The 21,835-nt window shown below is 48.6% G+C and overlaps 1 protein-coding gene across 1 annotated transcript; it reads right to left on the bottom strand.

Annotated features, from left to right (window-relative positions):
• Positions 1–967: 967 nt before the first annotated feature.
• OC90 (otoconin 90) lies at positions 968–21,835 on the bottom strand. The gene is made up of 13 exons (XM_033842881.2): positions 21,817–21,835; positions 21,485–21,550; positions 20,101–20,157; positions 17,683–17,857; positions 15,362–15,474; positions 13,329–13,457; positions 13,135–13,176; positions 11,803–11,871; positions 7,502–7,561; positions 5,723–5,839; positions 4,918–5,089; positions 3,920–4,026; positions 968–1,407 (listed from the first exon to the last, which is right to left on the bottom strand). The coding sequence occupies exons 1-13, from the start codon at positions 21,833–21,835 to the stop codon at positions 1,115–1,117; spliced, it is 1,419 nt and encodes a 472-aa protein (XP_033698772.1). The 3' UTR covers positions 968–1,114.

Raw genomic sequence — 21,835 nt, forward strand, 5'->3', positions numbered from 1 at the left:
GATATCTCATGTGTTGGATTCATCAAAAGGTGCTCATCAGGTGATTTCCCTGGAAGGTAGGGAAGGGTATCAGCTGCTGGCTTGGCACCACGACCTTTTGATTTCTTAAGGTTTTCAATTCTTTAACGTCAGGATAGTTCCACACCATGAGAAGGTCACAAACACGAACTCTTCAGAGGCTCTGCTTTCCCGCCTGTCTGAGGAGCAGGCAGGGACCCTGTATCGTCTCACTGCAGGACACGTGATTTATGAGAATAGAGAACCAAGGGTGTGATGTGAACTATAGTTCGTGTCCTTATGAAATATTGAAGGTGATTCCGGAAGCACATTGCCTTTTTGCCTGATGCACAGTAAAATCTCAATAACTATCAGATGGGTGGATGGATGGATGGATGGAGGGATATAGTTTCCATTTTTTTGTAATTCCTATTACATTTGTCTGTGTCTGAGTGGGCATTGGCATCCCCCAAACGTCCAGCCACTGGGATAAACCCTATCATTTTTTTTTAAATCAATTTAATATTGCCGGACCCAAGACAGGGTTATCAGTGATTCTTCATGGAGGTGGCTGAGGCCATTCTCTTAATAACATACCGGAAGAGCTGTCATCTCAGTCCTTGGCATATGTCTTTGGTGGGTTATTGGTGACTCATAGGTGATCTCATAAGATTGATTAAACATACTCCCTTCTCTATTTTTTTAATAGAAGATTGTGATTTCAGTGATTGGGGAGTGAAGATATCTTTTCCCCCTCCGTTCCTCTGCCATCTCACCTTTGCCATCTATTCATGTACCAGCATCTTCAAAACCAAACCAGACAAAGAAACGTTGATGGGAATATTTATTGAGCCCCTACAGTGCACGTTGATGGGAATATTTATTGAGCCCCTACAGTGCACTCCAGGAAACATATAACCACCCCCTCGTTTGCCTTCTCCAAAGACACATTTGGATGTGAGCTGACAAACATCACAGTGCACATGTGCAAGGGTCTTCCTGCCTCTTCCCGCCTTGAGCCTCTGCTGAGGACAGAGAGGATGGAGATGGGCCCAGAGAGGTTACAGTAGCAGGAGGGACAGAACGATAGGGTGTGATGGTCATTTTCTCTGGGAATCTATCTGGGGCCACGCTGTGGCCTGGTCCCCAGGAGACCAAGTGACTTCCCCAGGAATCTTCTGGTTCTTCTCAGGCCCTCCCTGGGCGGCGGGGCCTCCACGCTGTTCTCCTCAGAGCTGGAGCCAAGGGACGAAGCTGAAATCCTGCCATCCTCGCAGGACGGCCGGTGGCCCTGGCACTCCTGTCTGCCAGGTGACTTGAGGCTTTGGTTGTAGAAGGCAGAGGCCAGGCATTCAGCCGCTGTCTGGTCACAGACACAAAGCAGCTTCTCACACAGGCTCTGCCCTACACCTTAGGGGGCAAGAACAGAGTAGCAGACCTGAGACACCGCAGGATGCTTGCCCCTTCTGCCCTGTACTCCCCGGCTCCGTCCTGAACCTCTTGGTCCTGCGTCCACTGAGTCCTCTACTGGGAATATTCTTAACTTTCTCCTCCTGGTTAGCACATACTCGTCCGTCAGGAATCCACCCGGCATCCCCCCACCACATCCAGAAAGCTTCCTCCAGCCCCTCTGGCTAAAGGGAGTGTCTTTCCTGTGGGTTCCCATCGAATCCCACCCTATGGTTCTTACTATCACAGCAGAAATACATGTATCTTTGCTATCTGTATTTTTATTTGCTCCGTCTGGTGACCCTACTTCATTTCTTGAAGGTTTCAATTGCATGTAGTGCGGGTTGGCATGCAGAACACGCGTGTGATTCAAAGGAAATAATGTATTTGAAGGTGCTCGGACATAGGCAAGCATTCTGCAAACGTTATCCTTGTCTGTGGTTTTCAAAGACGTATTTGGTCCGTTTAATGTTTTTTTGTCTGATCCTACCGTGAAGTATTCGTCAACCAGAACTTTTCTCATCACACTGACCCTCCACATCTCCTACCCTGGGCTTCACATCTCCTACCCTGGCCTTCACATCAGCCCCAGACATACTCGTTGCATCTCCACAGCAGGAGGCAGAAAGAAGAGACATGGAAGAGCAGAGTGGGCCCAGACCTGAGCCTGTTCCCCAGAGCAGCTCTGCACTTGGGCCCTTGTGCCTTATGTGGGGTGGCCCGGAGCAGGCTCCGAGATGCCCTTATTTCTCACAACCCGACACCTGCAGCTGCTACGGGACACGGTGCTCAGGGCTCACAGAGGGTCGGAACCAGTTCACAGAAGCCCTGTAGGAGTTTGAACGACACACACAACCTTCCTGGATTCAGTGAGACCAGAGGGATGAAGGCGCCTTTAGCTGAGCAGGTGGGACCTCAAGGCGTGATTGCATCACAGACAACGATCATCTGATCCTGTCACTCATGGGTTCTAAACCCACCCCTGGCTTCTCACCCCCTAGAGGACAAAATGTAAATGTTTCAGCCTTGGGTTCGTGATCTGGTACCTGTCTCGCCAGCCTCACCTTGCATCACCATGGTCCCGCGACTCCCACTATCTCTTCCCGAAATACAGAACCACGTGTCGTTCCCAAACTGCCAGGAGTTCCCTAAAGGCCACAGTCTTTCTCTTCCTTTTTCTTGGAACACCCACACCCAGCACGGCCACCTGGGAACCTGTTAACCTCCTTCACTGCCCTTCTAACTTCTCCCAAATTCTCCCATCCTGGCTGCCATATTCCACGGGCTCAAAACCCCTTTCACCACGGTCCTGGGCACCTGTACCACCTTGTAGCAATACTAATGATAATAGAAGAGTCCCTTGCTTGTCTCTCTTCCTTGCGGGCTGTGAGCAGTTTGAGGCAGGGATCATGTCTGTTCACTGTGTTCCTAGGTCCCGATGGAGGTTTTTTGCATAAGCAGATAATTGGGTGAATGAATGAATGAGTAAGTGACATGTAAAGCACAGAGCTCCCTCCTGGGAGGTGAGAGGCACACACGATCCTCCAAGGCCGGGATTCCTGGAGGCCGAGGGAGGAGGTGGCACTGAAGCCTCAGCCTGGGGCTTCCCCAGATAAACAGTGAGGGTGAGACAAACCCTCTCAGGGCTCTCGAGAAATGCTATAGGGACCATTTCCTTTTAAACTGCAAAGGGTAAGGGAAATACATCCACTGATGTACATGGGGAAGTGCAGCCAGAGAATGGAGATGAAGCCAGTTGTAAAGCAAGCCCAACAGAGTGAGGCTCCTGAGGGTGGGGCTGTTTCCAAATATCCCCCCTCCCCCCTCCCCCCCCCCCCCCCCCCGGCCCTGAATGGCCATGGAGGCACCTCTGGCTTCCACACCTGGGAGGAGTGGAGATGCAAGCCCACCTCCTCCTTCAGCTGGAGACACTCCCCTTTTTATGGGCTTCCTCAGGGGACCTCACTTGGGAAAAGCGTTCTGCTTCTCAGGAAAAGAGACCCACTGGCTCAGTGAAGACTCGGTTCTGGGTCTGAGGCTCTGTGGTTTCACAGTTCCAGCCCCAGTTCTATCACCTCCGTCTACCTGTGTGGTCTTGGACCTCAGTCGCCGCCTCTGTAAAATGGGAAGTCTCGTGGTGCTACCTCATAGGATTGGTGTGAGGATGAACTCTGTTAATACACATGAAAAACTCAGAAGAGCACGTGGGAAGCACTCAGTAAGCATGGCTAATTTACATCATTCCCCGTCTGCTCTTACTGGCTCTGTGCCTTCTGTCAGCTGACTTAGCCTCTTGAACTTGAGTCTCCTCCTCTGTGGAATAGGAGTACTAATGTGTGCCTCAAAGTTAAGAAACGTTTTAAATCACATTAGAGATGAACAAGTGCTTGGGAAAGCATCTATAAGATGAGCTGTGGTCCTGGTGCTGACTTGAATGAAAGAACAACCCACTCTGCTGGCTCACAGCACTTACACTTGGGGGTACCATCCACGCATACCACTGGTGGCCGAGGAAGCCTCTCGAGCAGGCAGTCCAGCCTTCTCACCTGCTCCAGGCAGCAGTGATGGGACAAACAGCACCTAAGAGCAAGGAAAATCGCTTACTGCCTAGAGCCCCCAGCTGTCCCCAGAACTCCCTCCAGGGCTGCTTATCCCATACTCCCTATATTGATGAGAGAAGCCAGTGCCTCCTTTCCAGTGCCAGTGGACTCATTTATATACATCCCAAGGGCCACCATGTATGGTTGTTCAGGTTGTGGACTGCACAAGGATGCCACATCTAAGGCAGTGTCCATCACACCGGATGTATCTTACTCTTTTTTAAAAAGCTTGGTGTTTTTATTGTGACTCTGTTGACTGAAAAGATGGGTGACTTGCATATTTATTATAATAATTTTCCAAAAGATGGAAATAAAGAGTCTTGAGGAAGGGTACCACTTCTAGCATACCATATGAGCTAAAAATAACCCACTCCCTCCAACCTTTTACATAATAGAACAGTTAACCTCACATCCATAAGGTACCCCCTTTGTCCATAGCCTTAAAAGAGAACAGAGTAACTATCTCGAACGTAAATAAAGAACTGCATCTAGGAAGGTGTCCAGCAAAGAGCAAGACCTCAGGAAATAGATGAGAATGGATCATGTTCTTGCTTTTTAGACCCACCCATCTGGCCTGATAAAGCCTCACAGTGTGCCCCCAGCTGATGGACACCCCGAGGGAACTTGTGATGGCTCCAACCCATAGGGGGCTACAATTGCTCCTTAATCCTCTCTTTTCAACTCTCCCCTGTCCTTTAACCACTCTCACTCGGTCCTGGAGGCCACAACCGGAGGCGGGGTCAGGCAGACTTGTGGCTTTTCGGTAGTGCTTGTGCTTGACCACGTATGGGCTTCACCACCCATCGAGGAAGGCTATCATCTCTCACTGCAGCATCAACACCGCCCACCCGCCATCCTCACCCGGCCGTACCTGTCCAGAGCGTCCCTTGGCTCGCCTTGTCCTTCCTGCCCACAGTAACAGCCGTAAGATTCAAATTCCTCCGGGCACCGGGATGTCAGACAAAAGAGCATCTCTCCAAGCTGTGGCATCACCCAAGTGTTGCCCCCGCTTCCCAGGTGCAGGAAGGTGAACCTGTCACAGGCTGATGAGAAACAAGGACTCTCTGTCTCTCTGTCTCTCTCTCTGGCCTCCTTCTCCTCTCCCCTCCTCAGCCTGCAGCTTGTGCTAAGCTAGGCGAAAGTCCACTGTGCAAACTCCATTGTCCTCAGTTCAGAGGGGGAAGGACCACGAAGCCGGAGGCCTGCACAGGGCTCCTCCCCAGCCCCCCTCTCGAGAGCCTTGCATGCGTGGAGGGCTTGCCCAGGCATGAGCAGAGTCCTCCTGTGTGTCCCACTGGCTGTGGCTGCTTGCCGGTGCGGGGCCTTTGCCAAGGCACCCGAGGGAGGAGTACCATCCCAACCCAAGTGTTTCATTCTTTCCAGCAAACCACGCTGCGCATGACGCCAAGCGCTTTCCTTCAGGGTCAGTAAGAGCGACAAGAGCCCTCGGTCAGGGGTTCATTTCCCCGGCTCGGCCTCCAGCCGCTGATGGCTGCAGGCTCATCTGCCCGCTCTGAGAATCGAAGTGCTCAAGCGGCAGGAGGGATGGCGCCTCCTAGTGGCACCAAGTGGGACAGTCACAGTACGATGCGGTAGCCGAAGGGGCTTGGTTAACGACTTCACCAGAGGATCCCGAGGCCGGGAGAGGACAGACATCTCTGCCTGCTTCTGCTCACCTTTTCCAGATGTCTCCTCAGGACCACTTCTGACGGATGACACAGCCAACCCCAGAGATTTAATGCCGGCAGGGACGATGGTTACACCTTTAGCTGTGGCAACAATCTCTGCAGACCCTGAAAACACATACCTTTATGGTCCATATCTGAAAAGTGGTTCAAGAGGAGGTTTGCAGATGGACATGTAGTCAGGGCCAAATGCAGACAGAGCATCGGGAGAGTGTCTTCAAACTGGTTCTGCAGGCATCAGGGCAGAGACTCGGGGATCCATGGACACTACGTGAGAATTTCCAAATTTCCTGCGATAACAAAACTGACAGGACCCCAAGCTAGGCCACCTGGATGACATCTCGTGGGCGAGAAAAGTCATAGCCTCTCAGGCCTATATTTGTGCTGTGTTTACCATCATGAGCCTGCCGAGCGAAGGTCCATGATGATGCTCGCGGGTGAAGAGATAAAAAGAATGGTGGAGAGATTAAGCCAACTCACAGTACTCAGGAATGCAGACTCCTCAAAGCACTGCATCAGCTTCTCCTCGTACTCAGAATTAAGTGCAAGGTCCTCTCCATGGCCGTCAAGGCTGCCCGTGATGTGGCTCTGCCTGCCCCATGCAGGCTCCCTGGCACTGTCTGGATCTCCCTTTGCTCTCAGACCTCAGGCCCACCAGCTCCTTTGGCTGGAGGCAGAGAGGTCTCCAACCCACAGGCCAGATCTCCAGCCCAGTGTGGTCCAGACCAAGGGAGCCTCCGTAGGCTCTGTGCCCACTCATCTGCTGACCCAGGCTCAGCTCCCAGAGCTCTGGGTAAGACCTGGGCCTCTGACTTGCAGTCCTTCCCCAAATCCACCGTATTGGTTTGCTTTATACATCTGGGCTTCCGTCTCAGAAGCTCAGCACTGGTCCGCATGGGTTAGAAGCAGCCCTTTAGTAGTTCTGTCGTAACCTCAGTCTCCTAGGTTTAGTATCCTGCCCAGCTCTCCAACCCCACAAAGGTGAATCAGAGGGAACAGTGGAAAATAATGAGCTACCTTTATTTTCTATTAAAAATGGGTACAGGATTTTTGTTTACTTGGTTTCAAATAATAGTAGGCACTATTGGCCCCTGGCATGTGCATATGAATGTAAATTGGTTCAGTTTTTCTCCAGGGCAACTTGGCAACATATTGAGAGCCCTGAAATGATTATACCTTTTATCCAGCAATTCAACTTCTAGGCATGTATCAGAAGTGGATGGGCATAAAGAAAGTGCATATCTATTATTTATAATAACACATGTTGGAAATAACTGGTTAAACAATTTATAGGATTCCATACAAGAAACCATTGCACAGTCTCTAAAAATCATGTTACAGAAAAATATTTCATGTCAGGGGAGTATCTTCTCATTGTATGAAGTGATACAATGCAGACTGCAAAACCATGGCTGCCAAGTGGTCTCAGATTCATTTTATTTATGTTCACAGATGTGCTCACTGTGGGTTGGGGCAGACTGGGGGAAAGCATCCTCAAATATTAAAAGTAGCCATTTTTATAACGTGGATTTAAATAGACAGCTAAGTACAGTTTTCTATATTTTTCTAAATGCATTTCTTTAGCAGGTAGATTTCAATATCTTCCTACTAATGGATCTATTTTCTGATTGCACTTGTCTAATTTTGGGCTGGGGGATATAAAAGTAAATTGGCTTCAATGATTTCTTTCATTCTGGGGAACACACTTGCTTTCATAAATATATGGGGGACAACAATATATACAACATATACAAAGCTGAGCACGCTTACCTGGAGAAGGTGTGGCCCTTGCATCTTCTGTGTCTTCCTGGACTTGGCCTGGTTCTGTCCCTAGAAGAAGAGAGAGGGAGTAGGCATTAACTCCAGTCTGTCCCATCTTGGTCTCCAGAGGCAGCTGCCATCCCACTGAGCCCAGGAGGCAACGTGCTCCTTGCTCTACCCCTGGTCGCCTCCCAGGAGAGCTGTGAGGGCAGGGTCCCTGCTGAGCTAAAAAAACCCCAGACTCAGGCTTGCTGATAAACACAGTCACAACTTGTCATGCTAGAAGCAGGTGAGGCTGTTGAAATACTTTGAGAAAGCAGACTTCTCCAGAATTTGAATGAAAATAAATAAACATAAAAATCGCATTTTTTGAACAGAGGAGAATAAGGCGGCAGAACTGTGTGATTCCAGTTGCTTGTGGTGTGGCTCTAGGAAGGCTGCTGAGCCCTGGTTTCTTTGTGAAATGAATCTGTTGCTGTTTAACAGTCACTAAGCTTCTCGTATGCTGTAGAATGAGTGTGTGTTTCCCCCCAACCCAGATTCATATATTGAAACCTAACCCCCAACAGGATGGCATTTGGAGATGGGACTTTGAGAGGTGATTAAGTCATGAGGGTAGATTCCTTGTGATGGGATTAGTGTCCTTATAAAAGGGACCCCAGAGAGCTCCCTCATCCCTTCTCCCATGTGAGGACACAGTGAAAAGGTAGCCAGCCGTCCATAACTAAGAAGTGGACTCTTACCAGAGCTTGACGATGCTGGCATCTTGATCTTGGATTTCCAGGGCCATGAGAAATGAATGACTGTTGTTTATAAGCCACCCAGTCTGTGGTACTTTGTTACAGCAGCCAGAATGAACTAAGACTTACTACATGCCATAGACAGCACTCAGTGTTTGGATTACATTAACTCAATAACAACCCCGTGAGTTAGTACTACGCTCACCCTCCTTCACAAAGGAGAAAGGGGACACACTTGCTCAAGGTCACGGAGCCAGGAAATGGTGACATGCAAACCTGGGCCACCTGGCTAAAATTGACCCACTTAACCACTATGCTAGGCTACTGTTTTCCCTTCTGGCTGTACCCCAGAGAGCCAGAGGTGGGAACTCCAAAATGCTTAGGAAAGGAAGGAACTGCCTTAACTTCAATGTGCCAGAGACCAAGTTTATGATGATGTTATGTGAAAATCAGCCTTTGAAATTTCCTGATGTGCACACGAATGCTCAGCAAAGAGAGAAGATCTTGGCAGTTCTAAGCTGGGGCAGATGGTTCTTGTCAAAGGCAGAAGGTACAGATTCAGAACTAAAGGAATACTAAGCTGTACTACCCTGGGGAAATGACCCCACCTCTCAGAGCTCCTCCTTCATCTGTAAAATGGGGATAACAGCGGGCCTCTAGGGTGAGGGAAGATTAACTCAGAGAAGGTGCGTAGGGGCCTAGGAGCCCGCCGACACGTCGGAGGTCCTCAACAATGTCACTGCGTATTAAGCAAGGAATCCATTTGTTTACTTAGTCACTCTTAGTGTTAGTAAACCGTTATTATCAGTTATTTATACTTATTAATAAAGGAGCCGTGGTTGTTAATGACCACAAGCAAAGTAAATATGTTAATTCTTCTGATGACATCTCGGTCTAGATATTTTTAAGTAGGAGGTTGTTCTCTGTGAATCATTATTGTATAACAGAAAGCCTGAATGAAGTCTGGGGTTAGAAACCAGTCTACAAGTCACTGCTGAATGACAGGGCTTTTAACCTCCCAGAGCCCCAGTTTCTGATATAATCTGCAGAATGGGTATAATAATATTTCCTCCAGGCCATGTCAAAAACTGGTCACCAGAACTGAACACAAATATTTAGATGGCATTTCTCCACTGGGTTTCTTGCTGTCCTCCTATGTAGTCCCCTCTGCTTACTTGTCCTGGAGAGAATGGTCAGTCGGGCAGCTCTGGTCTCAGCTGCCACTGTGAAAGGAAACCACCACATCTCAGTTACCAACCCAGCTCAGCACCTCAGCTGGGCAGAGGAGAGAAGGCCCATGGCAATCTGATCAGAGTATGTCTGGAATGTTGTTGCACCATTCCTTCCCAATTCAGTGGACAAGAGGCCAGATAAGGGCCAGTGCTGTGTTTAGGCAAAGAGACCAGCAAATGACCGCTTTGGGAGAAAGGGCCATTATTTCCCCTGGTTGGAATGGCTTTGTTGGGGAAGGCAGCTGAAGAGGGAGTTCAGGTCTAGAAGTAAGGATGGAGACAGTGGAAGCCTCAGATCTCAGCCCTACCACCCAGCTCTCGGCTTGGACAACTTCTTTCTCCATCTCAATGTACCATCTCAATATGGAGGTTACAGCAGTTATTTCATAGGGTTGTATGAGCATTAAATGAGATGATGTATTTTAGGCAGGTCGTCCAGTATCCTGCATGTGATTTGACATTGTATGCGATTTTTTATAGTCACACTAGAATTTTTGGAAGAAGATGCTGGCCCAGAATCTTCCCATGCTCTGTCTCATTCTCCGGTCACCACAACGGACCGGGATAATCATCCTTTTCCAGGGATTGGTAAACTATGTCCCTGCCCTCAGCCCGTTTTTGTAAATAAAGTTTTATTGGCACCACAGCCACACCCATCCAGTTACAGATTGTCTATGGCTGCTTTTCTGCTGCAGTGGCAGAGTTGGGTAGTTGCGACAGAGATCCTCTGGTCCACAAAGTCTAAAATATTTACTATCTGGCCCTTAACATAAAAAAATGCTGATACCTGCTTTATGCAAAGGGGAAATTAAAGCTTAAAGAGCTTAAACCACGCTTCCCAAGTCACGCAGATGAAAACTAGGAGAGCAGGGAATCCATCCCAAACCTGCCTGACTCCAAAACATAATTTCATCCCATAATGGTGAGAGAACAACTACAAACCCCAGACCTTTTCCTCACAAACTGTCCCACCTGCACCTGCGTGATTGATTTTTGAGCCCGCATTCAGGCTGCCCCCTCCTCTGAGGGCATTTGTGGTCACTGCCTAGGTCATGGATGCGAGGGGGTGAGCGCGTGTGTGTTGGGGAGCGAAGATGAGAGTGTATCCCCTCACTTCCTCCCGTTGGACTCTAGACTCGTTGAGGAAGCTTATTTACTTCGAGTCTTTTCCAGGGTTGTGCCACAAAGGGATGATGGGATGATGGTTCAGGCTGAAGAAAGTGGAAAATGTACGAATTTGGGGTTATTTTGTGATCGTCTGGTGGGGCCGTGAAGCCCGCAGCTTATCCTCAATTTAGCAGGGACATGGCCACTGCCAGTCATGCTGGGAATGGCTGCCGGTCGGAAGCAGGGCGTGTGGTGGAGCTTTGGTTTGGTGTTGGTGCCATTTCCTCTTTTCTCTGGACCCGGTCTCCAAGGCACGGGCTGTCCGGAAGCCGTTGGGGCTGACACGCCCTTGGACATGGAGGATGGCTGGGGGTGAACACATGAGCCTCTGCTTTTAACCTGGCAGAAGCAGCAGCAGCAACAGCAGAGGAGAGCGATATGCAAACTTGCAGAGCGGTGGGTGTGCAGCGGGATGTCCCTGAGGTGAAGAGTTGCCAGATTTAGCAAATAAAAACCCAGGATGCCCAGTTCAATTTGGATTTCGCATGAACAAAAGATACAATTTTGGTAGAAGTAAGTCCCGTGCAAATCCTGGGACATACTTATATTAACGAAGTATGTGGTGTTGATCTGAAGTTCAATGTCAGATGGTCGAGGGCGGGGTCTGCGCTTTATCTGACAATTCTCCTAAGGTGGGACTAGGAGTGTGGGAGAAAGCTGAGCAAGTAGAGAAGAGATTTGGCAGTCAAAAGGAAGTAGGAGGGGTTCTAGAATGTTCCTGAGGCAGTTCCATTGTAAGCCCAGGCAGGGAGCACTTTAAGGGAGATAATCCCAGCAAGCAGGCAGCTGGCACAATCAAAACACGGCAGAAAGAGACTCACAGACTTTGAAAACAAACTTATGGTTACCAAAGGGGAAACGTGGAGGGGGGATAAATTAGGAGTTTGGGATTAACAAATATACACTGCTATATATAAAATAGATGAACAACAAGGACCTACTGTAGAGCACAGCGACCTCTACTCAATACTCTGTAATAACCTACACGGGCAAAGAATCTGAAAGAGAAGGGATATATGTATATGTATAAATGAATCACTGCTGTACACCTGAAACTAACACAACACTGTAAATCGACTATACTCCAATAAAAAAAATTAAAAAAAGAAAAAAAATAAAGCTACTCTACCAAAAAAAAAAAAAACAACCCACGGATATTTGGGTTCCATACCAGTCCCCCTGTGTTCATCTTCTCCTGAGAGGGCCGTCAGGCTGGAGTCCGTGGGCTCCACAGGGACCACTGCAAAAAGAGGCCCCAGGAGCAACGAGTGAGGGATGCAAGTGCCAAGGGTCCCCAAGGACAGGCTGGATGGCTGGATGGGGCAGGAGGATAAGGGGGCTGTAAAAGACGTTCCCAGAAGGGCTGCTTGTCCTGCCTCGGGATACCTCTGCCTCTCGCACACCGCGCAGGACACAGGGGTGCCCAGCAAGGCCCCCCCTCGGGAGGGACTCCAGCCAGGGCTGGGTTCTGGTGGGGAAGGCGACACCATTGGACACAGGCTGTGGCGATGAAAGGGCTGCAAACTCCGAAGGTTTTTGCCTATGGAGTGTGGTCCCAATTTGAGAAGACCTGTGTTCAAAGGGAAGGCAGATGGCAGAGAGAAAAGGGCGCTGACTCAGAACGTCCATAGAGATACAACCCACACGCACACACGCAGCCATACACACACGTCAGCCTATACGTGCCCATACACAAACCCACACGTGCACACACGCATACACACTCATAGGCGCGGGCACACCTGCATCCACGCACACACAGCCACATCGGCTTCCTCTTTAACAAATACTGCAGTGCTAATTCTGAGAAAGAGAGCCCGGCCCCAGGAAAGGAGGGATGGTTGGCCGAGGTGCACCTCGAACTTCCCATCCCCGGGTACCCACAGCATTGGGACTGAAAGATCGTGGGAACTTTGGCAGACAAGGAATGATGGGCATAAACTTAACTCTCACTTTTTTCATAAGATGCATGTTTTAGAGTCAGAATCATCCCTTGCTTAGTTCAGTAGACAGTTATAAGGAGGCTACCCTGTCCTGAAAAGTGACACACGAGAAAACAGCTTCCCCTTCAAGGAGCCTCACCTGGATCCAGGCAGCTCCTTGTACTGCAGGCTCTGGGGGGCAGAGGAGGGGGACAGCCGGTCTGTTCCCGGGAGGCCTCAGTGGCCAGGAGCGCCCCCAGCCGGGAGGGGCCTTGCCCCGTCTGAGCACTGGACCCTGTCCTGCTTACAACTATAGGCCAAGAGAAAGAACCTGGGGTCTCCGTCCTAACTGGGTTAAATTCACACCTGTCTACGTAGAAAGGGCCATTTGACTCTGGGTGTGAACTGAGTTTATCAGAAGTAATGGCGTCTCCGGCTGGGGGATGTGGGCACGCCTTCAGTGCCATGGGTCACTCCAGCTTCGGTGAGGCAGGCCGGGTGGAGGAGGTGTATCCACCCACTCCCATCAGTAGCCGGAGCCCTGTGGTCCAAACAAGAGCAGCTTCCCGAGAAGACCTTACCTCTGGGCAGAAGTGTCAGCAGCTCTTTCCTGCTGGTTGTCTCTGAAGAGGAAGCACATGAGAGAAGTGGTTTTGGAGAATGTTAGAAGGTGCTGGACTTGGCATCTGAAGAAACACAGCTACGATTGGTCCCATACCAGCCCCCGCCGCAGATCGCCATCCCCACCGCTGATGCAGGGCCTGGATCTTCCTACCTGGAGGCTGAGCCAGACAGAAGGACGTGTCCAGAAGGTTCAGGGAAGAGTTGATGCCGGACTGAGCCAAGCACTCCATGGCAGCCTTGTCACAGGAACACAGCAGGTGCCCACAAGCGTCCCCGGACTCTACACAGAGCGAGGGCAGAGCAGACCGGAAGAGCTCACTGGGAATCCTAAGAGGTGGGGCAAACTCTAAAACTGACTCCCGCTCTGCCCCCAAAGCCCTGATTCTCTTGCGGTTTTCTTCATCTCATCCACGCCAGCTCCATGCCTTCAGCCGTGTGGGCCCAGCCCGGGAGCCATAGGCGCTCCTTTTCCCCTGCACTTACACCCGATCCACCAGGCCATCCTACCGGCTACTTGCAACCTATTTGAGTCTGACATGCGTCCCCATCTCCACCCCCGATCACCCCCTGCCTAGGTGATTGACCTCACTGGCCGCCCCGCCTCCTGCCCAGCTGCCCAGCCTCTTCTCACTGAGGGGCCAGAACGGTCCTTTTCAAACCCAGGTTTCAAACTATACCTTTGTGTGTGTGTGTGTGTGTTCAGAACTTTGAGCAACTTCCGCACTCAAAGTAAAAGCCACTGCCCCCTGTTCCTTCTCAGACCTCACCTTCTTGCACTCCTCCCCCGTCTCCCCACTTTTGACCCACTGTCCCCCTTGTTTCTGAAACACCAGGTGCCTGGGGTCCACCACAGCTGCTTCCTCTCTCTGCTCTTCTCCTGAGTAGCCACAAGCTGGCATCCCTTCTCTCAGTCTGTGCTCAACTGTCACCTTCCCAAGGAGGCTTCTCTTGACTTTCTTATTTAAATAGGAACCCACACCCCAGCCCTCCCTATGCCTTTCCTCTGATTTATTTTCTTCCGCAGATCTTAGCATTATCTAACGTACCGTATGATTTGTTTCTGAGATTTTCGGTGTCTGACAACCAAGAGGAAATTCCAGAAGGCCAGGGCACCCCCAACACGTAGGCGCTTGTCTTACACTTGGTGTAGGTGCTCAGCGCGCGTGAGTTGAGCGAGTGAATGAATGAGTCATGTTTCTTCGTGTTCACTGTGTTCCTCACCTTGTAACTTACACCCTTCCTGATGCTCTGAACTCCAGCCAGTCCATGTGACCTGGACTGTGGGACCAGTCAAACCTGGGTTCAAACTCTGCCTTAGCCACTTAGCAGCTATGTGACTTTGGGCAAGTTATTTAATTTCCCTGAGCTTTCCTCGCCTTGTCTGAAAACTGGGGATGATGACCCCCATCTAATAGGGTTGTTCGGACGATCAGAGTTGCTGTGTATAACATCCGTGGCACATAACAGGCACTCAGAGACGGTGCCCTAATATACTACCCCAGCTTGCCATGGTCCTCTTCCCTCAATGCCTTTGCCTATTCTTCTTCTGCCGGGATTGTCCAGAGACATGAAATAAAATTCCTGGAGTCACCCAGCTAGTAACGTGGAGGGCTGAGATTTGACCCGACGTGTGTGCCTGATTCCTACAACCACACCAGCCTTATTCATCCCTCGTGGACTCAACTTCTGTCACTGAGTTCTCAACAGATACCAGTCACCATATTAAGTGTTTTACACTTAACATTGTTTACATTTCTTAAATGTAACATTGTTTTACATGTAAGCATTACTTAATTTTTATAGCAAATCTCTGAAGCAGGTTTTCTCCTCCCCATTTTGAGGTTCCCAGTTGTTAAGTAGAAGGTCAGGGTATTCCCCCTAAATCATACAGTGCATAAGTAGTAAGCTATTTGCTCTTCTCAAGCGGCCAGGCTTGGTACGAGCATAAAATTGTAGATCAAATAATCTGCTGAGCAGCTATTGTTTCAATTCAAAAAGAATTTGTTGTGCCTCTACTCCATGCAAGGTACAGATGCCATAGATCTGGCCCTCGTAGGGCTCCAAGTATACACAGTGATGTTGCCAATGGTGATGGTGATGAGGGTGGACCCTGGGAGCCTGGGCCTACAATCTCTGAACTGTCATTTCTCAGCCCAGCCTCCTGGGACACCTGGAGATGCTCACCACAGGTGATACTCTTGCTGACACAGTTGACATCTGTGCTGAGCTTGGCGGGGTCTTGCAGACAGTCGATCTCAGCAGCCTGCTCGTAACACCTGCGATGCTGGAAGCAACAGCTGTGGCACGATGGGGAAGGGTCAGGGCGAGAGTGTGGGTTAGGGTCAGAAGAGGGGCAGGCAGCGCATGATCACTCTGTGTCTCTGGCTGGTTTCTGGCGGTGGCCTTTTCCAAATACTTAGGACACACACACACACACACACACACACACACACACACACACACACACACACACACACACACACACACACACACACACACACACACACACACACACACACACACACACACACACACACACACACACACACACACACACACACACACACGATATTTGAATTGTATTACCTATGCAGCAGTTGCTATTCTTATGAGCATTTACATATGTGAAAAGTGAGACACATAAAGCTCTGTAACGTGCCAAGGTCAAGGTTGATCACAGAGAGAGGCTGACACTAAACAAGGGAGTCAGGTGGCGCTTGCAGTGCACGCAGCAAGCAGTGGAAACCAGTGTAAAGCAGAAGACACACAGGCAGCTGTATGGGCAAGCTACTAAGTTCCTCACATTACCCAGCTCCTAAGAATTTGGGGGAGTCAAGAGAATGTCTGTAAAGACCCTGTCATGTGGTTGACACTCAATAAACTATGGCAATGTTTTTGGAATCTGGCGTGCAAGTTCGAGGTGGAAATAATCTATCCTCCAGGAGTCTGGAAATTCCCACCTCCATCACCTGCAACGTGTAAAGTAATTGAAATTGGGTAGGCCCACCATTCTGCCAGTTCTGGCCATCAACGCTTTGATCATTCAGACAGGGATGAATTACTGCTTCATTTCTTTGACTTCTAGGTTTGTGGGTGTTTTAATAACTAAAGGAAATGGTAAGGGAGGACCTGAAAGGAAAACACATTCCCAGAAATGGTTCTGGCACTGTGCCCCGAACAGATTCAGCCTCCCCCTTTCTGAATGTCAACAGGCTGGCTCATGGTCCCAGAAACGACACACTGCCCTTCTGGTGCAGAAACAGCTTACACCAATGGGAATCCTTCCCTATCTCCTGGGAGTCTGCATAGATGAAAGCACACACTTTATCACACTGGATTTGGGCACAAATAGAATACCAGTGAGGTGTAGACATGGTCCTGGAGTAGGGGTGAGATGTGGGTTCAATTTCCTGGTTCCACACTCCTGTTGCTGCTGCAGTTACTATAGCTCCAATTACCACTATTACGACTACTACTTCCACTACTCCTACTGCTGCTAGTACTACTACCAACACCACATTACAGTTTTCTTAGTACTGATGCTATTACTACTATTATTACTATTACTACTACTACAGCTACAACTATTCTACTACTACTGTTACTACTACTACCACCACCACCACCATTAGTTTTATTAGTACCGATGCTATTAATACTATTATTACTATTACTATTACTACAGCTATTGTGACAACTATTCTACTATTACTGTTACTACTACTACTACCACCACCACCATTACAGTTTTATTAGTACTGATGCTATTACTACTATTATTACTATTACTATTACTACAGCTACTGTGACAACTATTCTACTACTACTGTTACTACTACTACTAACAGCACCACCACCACCACCAGTTTACTAGTACTGCTGCTGCTGCTGTCACTACTGTTATTACCACTGTTACTATTAATACTACTATAGCTACCTAGACAATTGTTACTACTAATGTTGTTACTATTACTACTACTATTACAGCCTGAGTATGACTCCCACAATACTATTACTACTATCACTACTACTACTACAGCCCTACTAATATTGTTATCAATCGCAAATACTCTTGCAGACCTAATAAGCCAGGCAAATCCCAATCACTTTAACTTGTATTTGCTCATGTAATCCTAAACAATAACTCTAGGAGGTAGGTGTTATTATTACCGCCATTTAATAGATGAATAAGTGGAACACAAAGAAGTAAAAGAACGTGCCTAACATCACAGAGTCCCTTAGGAACAGAGAATTGGAGGTACTGGGTTATAGGTGATATGCATAAAACTCTAACAGATACCACCAACTTGTCCTAATTGACCCTCCTGCTACCAGTAGCTACTTGCCATATCCTTGCTAACCCCGGATGCTTCTAAGATTTTAAATTTTATTGCACACACCCACATACACCTGCACACACAACGAAGCCAAGGGAGTTTTCCGCATCTGTGCTCCGCCCAGGCCTCAGCCGGGCTTCCACGAGCTCACGTTTTGGTCGTGCTCACCTGTCAGACGCGTCCACAGGCAGCCCTTCCATCTCAAACCTGCAGGCACAGCCGTAGTCTTCGAAGTCCCGGGGGCAGAGACCAGCCACACACTTCATACCATTCACGAACTGGAGCAGTGCGGGGAAGTTGGTGAAGACATCCTGCAGCCAGGTGAAGTGAGAGCCCAGGCAGTCTGGGGAGGGGAGGAGGGTGCACCAGGAGCCAGAGTTGAGGAGGGAGCCCCCTTCTCGGGTGGATGGTGCCTTATCACCTACTAAGCACCTGCTGTGTACTTAGGACAATTCTAGACAATTGAAGGGAAGCAGGTTTACTAGCCGTGGTCCCTGTTGGTTGCCCACCTGACAGCCATTCATCCCTCTTCCTTACCAACAAAACTGAAAAGCACTCAAGGAAGGTAACCTCCTCCCCAAGTCCCTGGGAATGTTTATTAGTCATTCTTGGCTCATCGTGGTAATCCCATGCTTCCAAGACAAGGGCTAGTCTAGGGCTGAGCATGAAACCCAAATGTGACCCCAAAACCCTAAGGGTGAGACTGTTAGAAGCTTTGGGGAAATACTTCTTTCTTAATAAAGCATAAAGGCATGTAAGAGGGTCCTTCTGAGCTACACCTTTCTCCTTCCTTGAATATGGGGAGGATATGTTGGCTGGAATTGCAGCAACCACCTTGCAGCCATGAGGCCCCAAGCCTAAAGCTAAAAAACTATTATGTCCAGGGTAGCAGTGGGGTAATATAGAACAAACCTGCTGGGTCTCTGATACCTGTGCTGAGCTACTGCACCAATGCTGGTGCCTTCAGATGGCTTATGTGAGATCATTAAATGTCTTTATTATTTAAGTCACTATTAGTTTGCTGAATGGATCCCTGATGATAACAGTCCTGGCAATAAAGAAGTATAAATCAGTGCAGGAAGAGAAGGGGTACAGACACTAATAACTTGCGGGCACCTGCTGTGTGCCAGAAACTGTGTTAAGTGCTTTATTTTATTTTTTATTTTATTTTTAACATCTTTATTGACGCATAATCGCTTTACAATGGTGTGTTAGTGCTTTAAATAGTACAATAGTTAAAACTGATGGAGTGAGTAATGCTTTATAAAGCTTTCATTTGGTCTATGATCCCATAAACTTCTTGGGTTTTTTGTTTGTTTGTTTGCTTGTTTTTGGCAGCACCATGGGCCGTGCCAGATCTTAGTTCCCTGACCAGGGATTGAACTCGCGCCCTTGGCAGCAAAAGCTCGGAGTCCTAACCACTGGACCACCAGGGAATTCCCCCCATAAACGTCTTGTTAATCCTGTAAGGCAGATGCTATTCTGTCACCTCCTCCCTTTCATGGGTAAAGAAATAGAAGGTCAGAGACGTGCCCGAGGTATCCACCAGCAACAATGACTTATCCTAAACAAAAATGCTCTTGCACACAAAACTGGCAAGAAAACAGTATCCACCTTTTTGACTCTACAACTCGTGGTCGCCCTCTCTGCTCTCTGCCTTTCTGATTGGATGATCGTCAGGTGCTTAATGAGGTGACCCCATAGCACCGATTTAAACACACAGGGTCATCGTGGGGAGCTTGGGGAGATCCAAAGTTGTTTGTGAGGACCACGTCCACCTCAACTGTTCACTGCTCTTCTAGTTTCTTCCTACCTCATTCAAACTTCCCTTCCCGCCTTTTGTTTCCACACAGCCTTATCAGAAACATGAATACATGGTTCTACGCTGATGGAAAAAGCCACCCTAAGGTGTATGTGTATGTGTTTATAGAAACATGCATTTTCATTCAAGAGCTTCCAGGGCACCTGCACTTGGTCATACATACATTTTAAGTGCAGTTTTACGCGCAGCATTGTCTAATCCCATAGCAGTCACCTTGCTCATGTCCATCTTACTATAATCTTATTTTGGGTACTTTCAGTCATCAGTGATGGGAATCATCGTAATGCCGTGCGATTAACAGTCAAATGATAGATACATAACTGATCAGTGGAATGCTTCTTAAACTTTATGTATATTCAGTAGTTGAGAAGGAAAAGTAAAACCACTTTTGTGGAAGGGGACTAAGCTCTGGACTCAGAGGAGTCCTTGTCCCTTCTGGCTGTGTGGCTTTGGGCAAGTCCCTAACTCCTTTGGCTCAGTTTTCTTGCCTGTAAAGTAGGGATGCCATTCCCCTCCTGGCCAGGTTGAGGTCAGGATGAATGAAGGAAGGACAACGAAGCCACCTGGCAACTCAGTGACTCACCGTGCGCTAAAGGGTACCACTACTCTCATCAGGACCAGGGTCACGTTGTTGGGAGCTTGCTGACGAGGCTGTGGGAGCTCAGAGGGCAGAGCCCAAGGCCCTGGTAATTTCCTTAGATTTCCCACACACACCCCACGCCCTGACACCTGGGGGAGTAAAAGCAAGTTCAGATTTAACTTACCAAAAATTTCGGCCACTCCTCCCACATTTTTAAACACCCCGTTGAGGAAAGTCATATCTAAGTGGAAGGAAGAGAAAATAAATTAGAGAGGCTTGAGGTCTCCCCCTTTCCCTTCCCTGTCCATCCCCTGTGGGAAGAGTGAGTAAAACCCCTTCTGTAAAGATAGATTTGACCTTGGGCTAACTTTCTAGTAACACAGGTTACCATAGAAACCTGATAAGATAAAAACCGTGAACTGTGTTTCTAGACAACAATGCTCCATGATAAAAAAAAAAAAAAAAAAAAGGCCCGTGGATGGTGAGGTGTATCTGAGGAACTACAAACACCTGGTGGGAAGCCATCATTTTTGGGTCTCCCTCCGCGTGACGACTCATTCAGGTGGGCACGTCCATCCTGGCATCCTAGAAATTATACCTATGCGGTGGTTACTAGGGGTACTGACTCCTGTGGAGAGTGAAGCTTCTAGGCCAGGGCGGGTCCTGGGGCTGCTGCACGTGAGCCCCGTTCCCTTGTACCTGAGTTGTTACCTAGGGGATCCTGGACTACTGTGTAGGTTGCTGCCAGGGGTTATCTCGATAAAGAAGAATGGCTGGCATGGCCTGCTGGCACACAGTGCTTCCTGGCCCTGATCCTTCTAAAAGCCAGGTGTGGCCTGTGAGTCTAAATATCTACCTGAAGAAGACCTCCTAGGGGCATTGCACTTCCCATGGGGGTGATGCCGTTTGGAGAGAGGCCACTAACATTCGTGTCTGGATGGGACTGATCACTTAGCTTGCGTGGGTTCCCGCACAAATAGTTCGGCTGACTCAGCTCACCTCTCTGCAAGGTCAGAAACGAACGCTTAACTCAGGGTTAACCTCACCAGCTAGTTCACGAGGTATTCTATTCTTCAGCGATGCCTGTATAAGAACCCACCTGAGAAATATTTACAATCCATCACCAGGAAAACCTTCCATTCCCCAAGGAACAATTACAGGTCCCTCCCTTCTAATAACCAGAGGATACATCATACTTTTACATCATACATCATATGATGTAAAATACATCATATTTTTCTTTTCGTCCTGCCTTTTAATGCAGTCACTACATAACCCTCATTCATCAGCCCATTTACTTCCCTCTTCTAGTTTCCCCTTTCAGCTGACCTGTGTCTTTGATGAGAGTTTTTAGTGCTTTATCTCAAAGGAGAGACCAACAGTGGGTCAGACACCAGAGTAAACTGTGAGAGAGAGGCTTTTGAGTCTTATTCAAATCACTTTACCTACAAATGCCACAGCAGTAAATGGCTCTAGGGTTTATTCAGAAGGGATCAATTTCTGTGCCGATATCCTAGACAGCTTTCTACCCAGCTAGGTCTCCTAAGAAAAGATCAAAGGATGCTTACTGATATTTTCTGAGAGTCCTGGAGGCAGCTCCCATGGAAGATGTGGGGTGTCCAGAGGGTGGGCCACTATAATCGAGGAGGAGAGTAGGGTTAGCACCAACACTGCCGCTGCCCAAGTGCTGGGCTACAGCTGGGAAGTGGTGGCCGGGATAGCAATGAGGATGCGCATAAATTCAACTCTCGACATATTTTTCTAGTACCTGCTATGTGCCAGATCTCTGTGGTCACCTCTTGAAGAAAATAAAGGAGTGGCTGGGTAACCCAGTGTTTTGTATTAGTTGGCCTTAAGGGAGTGGCTTTCTGGTTCAGGATGGGGAGATTTGGGGGCTTACCTTGAAGCTGTTCTTGCAT

Source organism: Tursiops truncatus, chromosome 17 (assembly GCF_011762595.2).
Source record: "Tursiops truncatus isolate mTurTru1 chromosome 17, mTurTru1.mat.Y, whole genome shotgun sequence".
Lineage (NCBI taxonomy): Eukaryota > Metazoa > Chordata > Mammalia > Artiodactyla > Delphinidae > Tursiops > Tursiops truncatus.

Bases quoted from the DNA above. Each gene is read 5' to 3' on its own strand.
- OC90 (XM_033842881.2), bottom strand. The intron at 17,858-20,100 runs GTAAGTTAAATC...TCCCCTCCCCAG, and splicing joins AGGAGTGGCCGAAATTTTTG to ACTGCCTGGGCTCTCACTTC. The intron at 5,090-5,722 runs GTGAGCAGAAGC...GTTTCTCATCAG, and splicing joins TGAGGAGACATCTGGAAAAG to CCTGTGACAGGTTCACCTTC.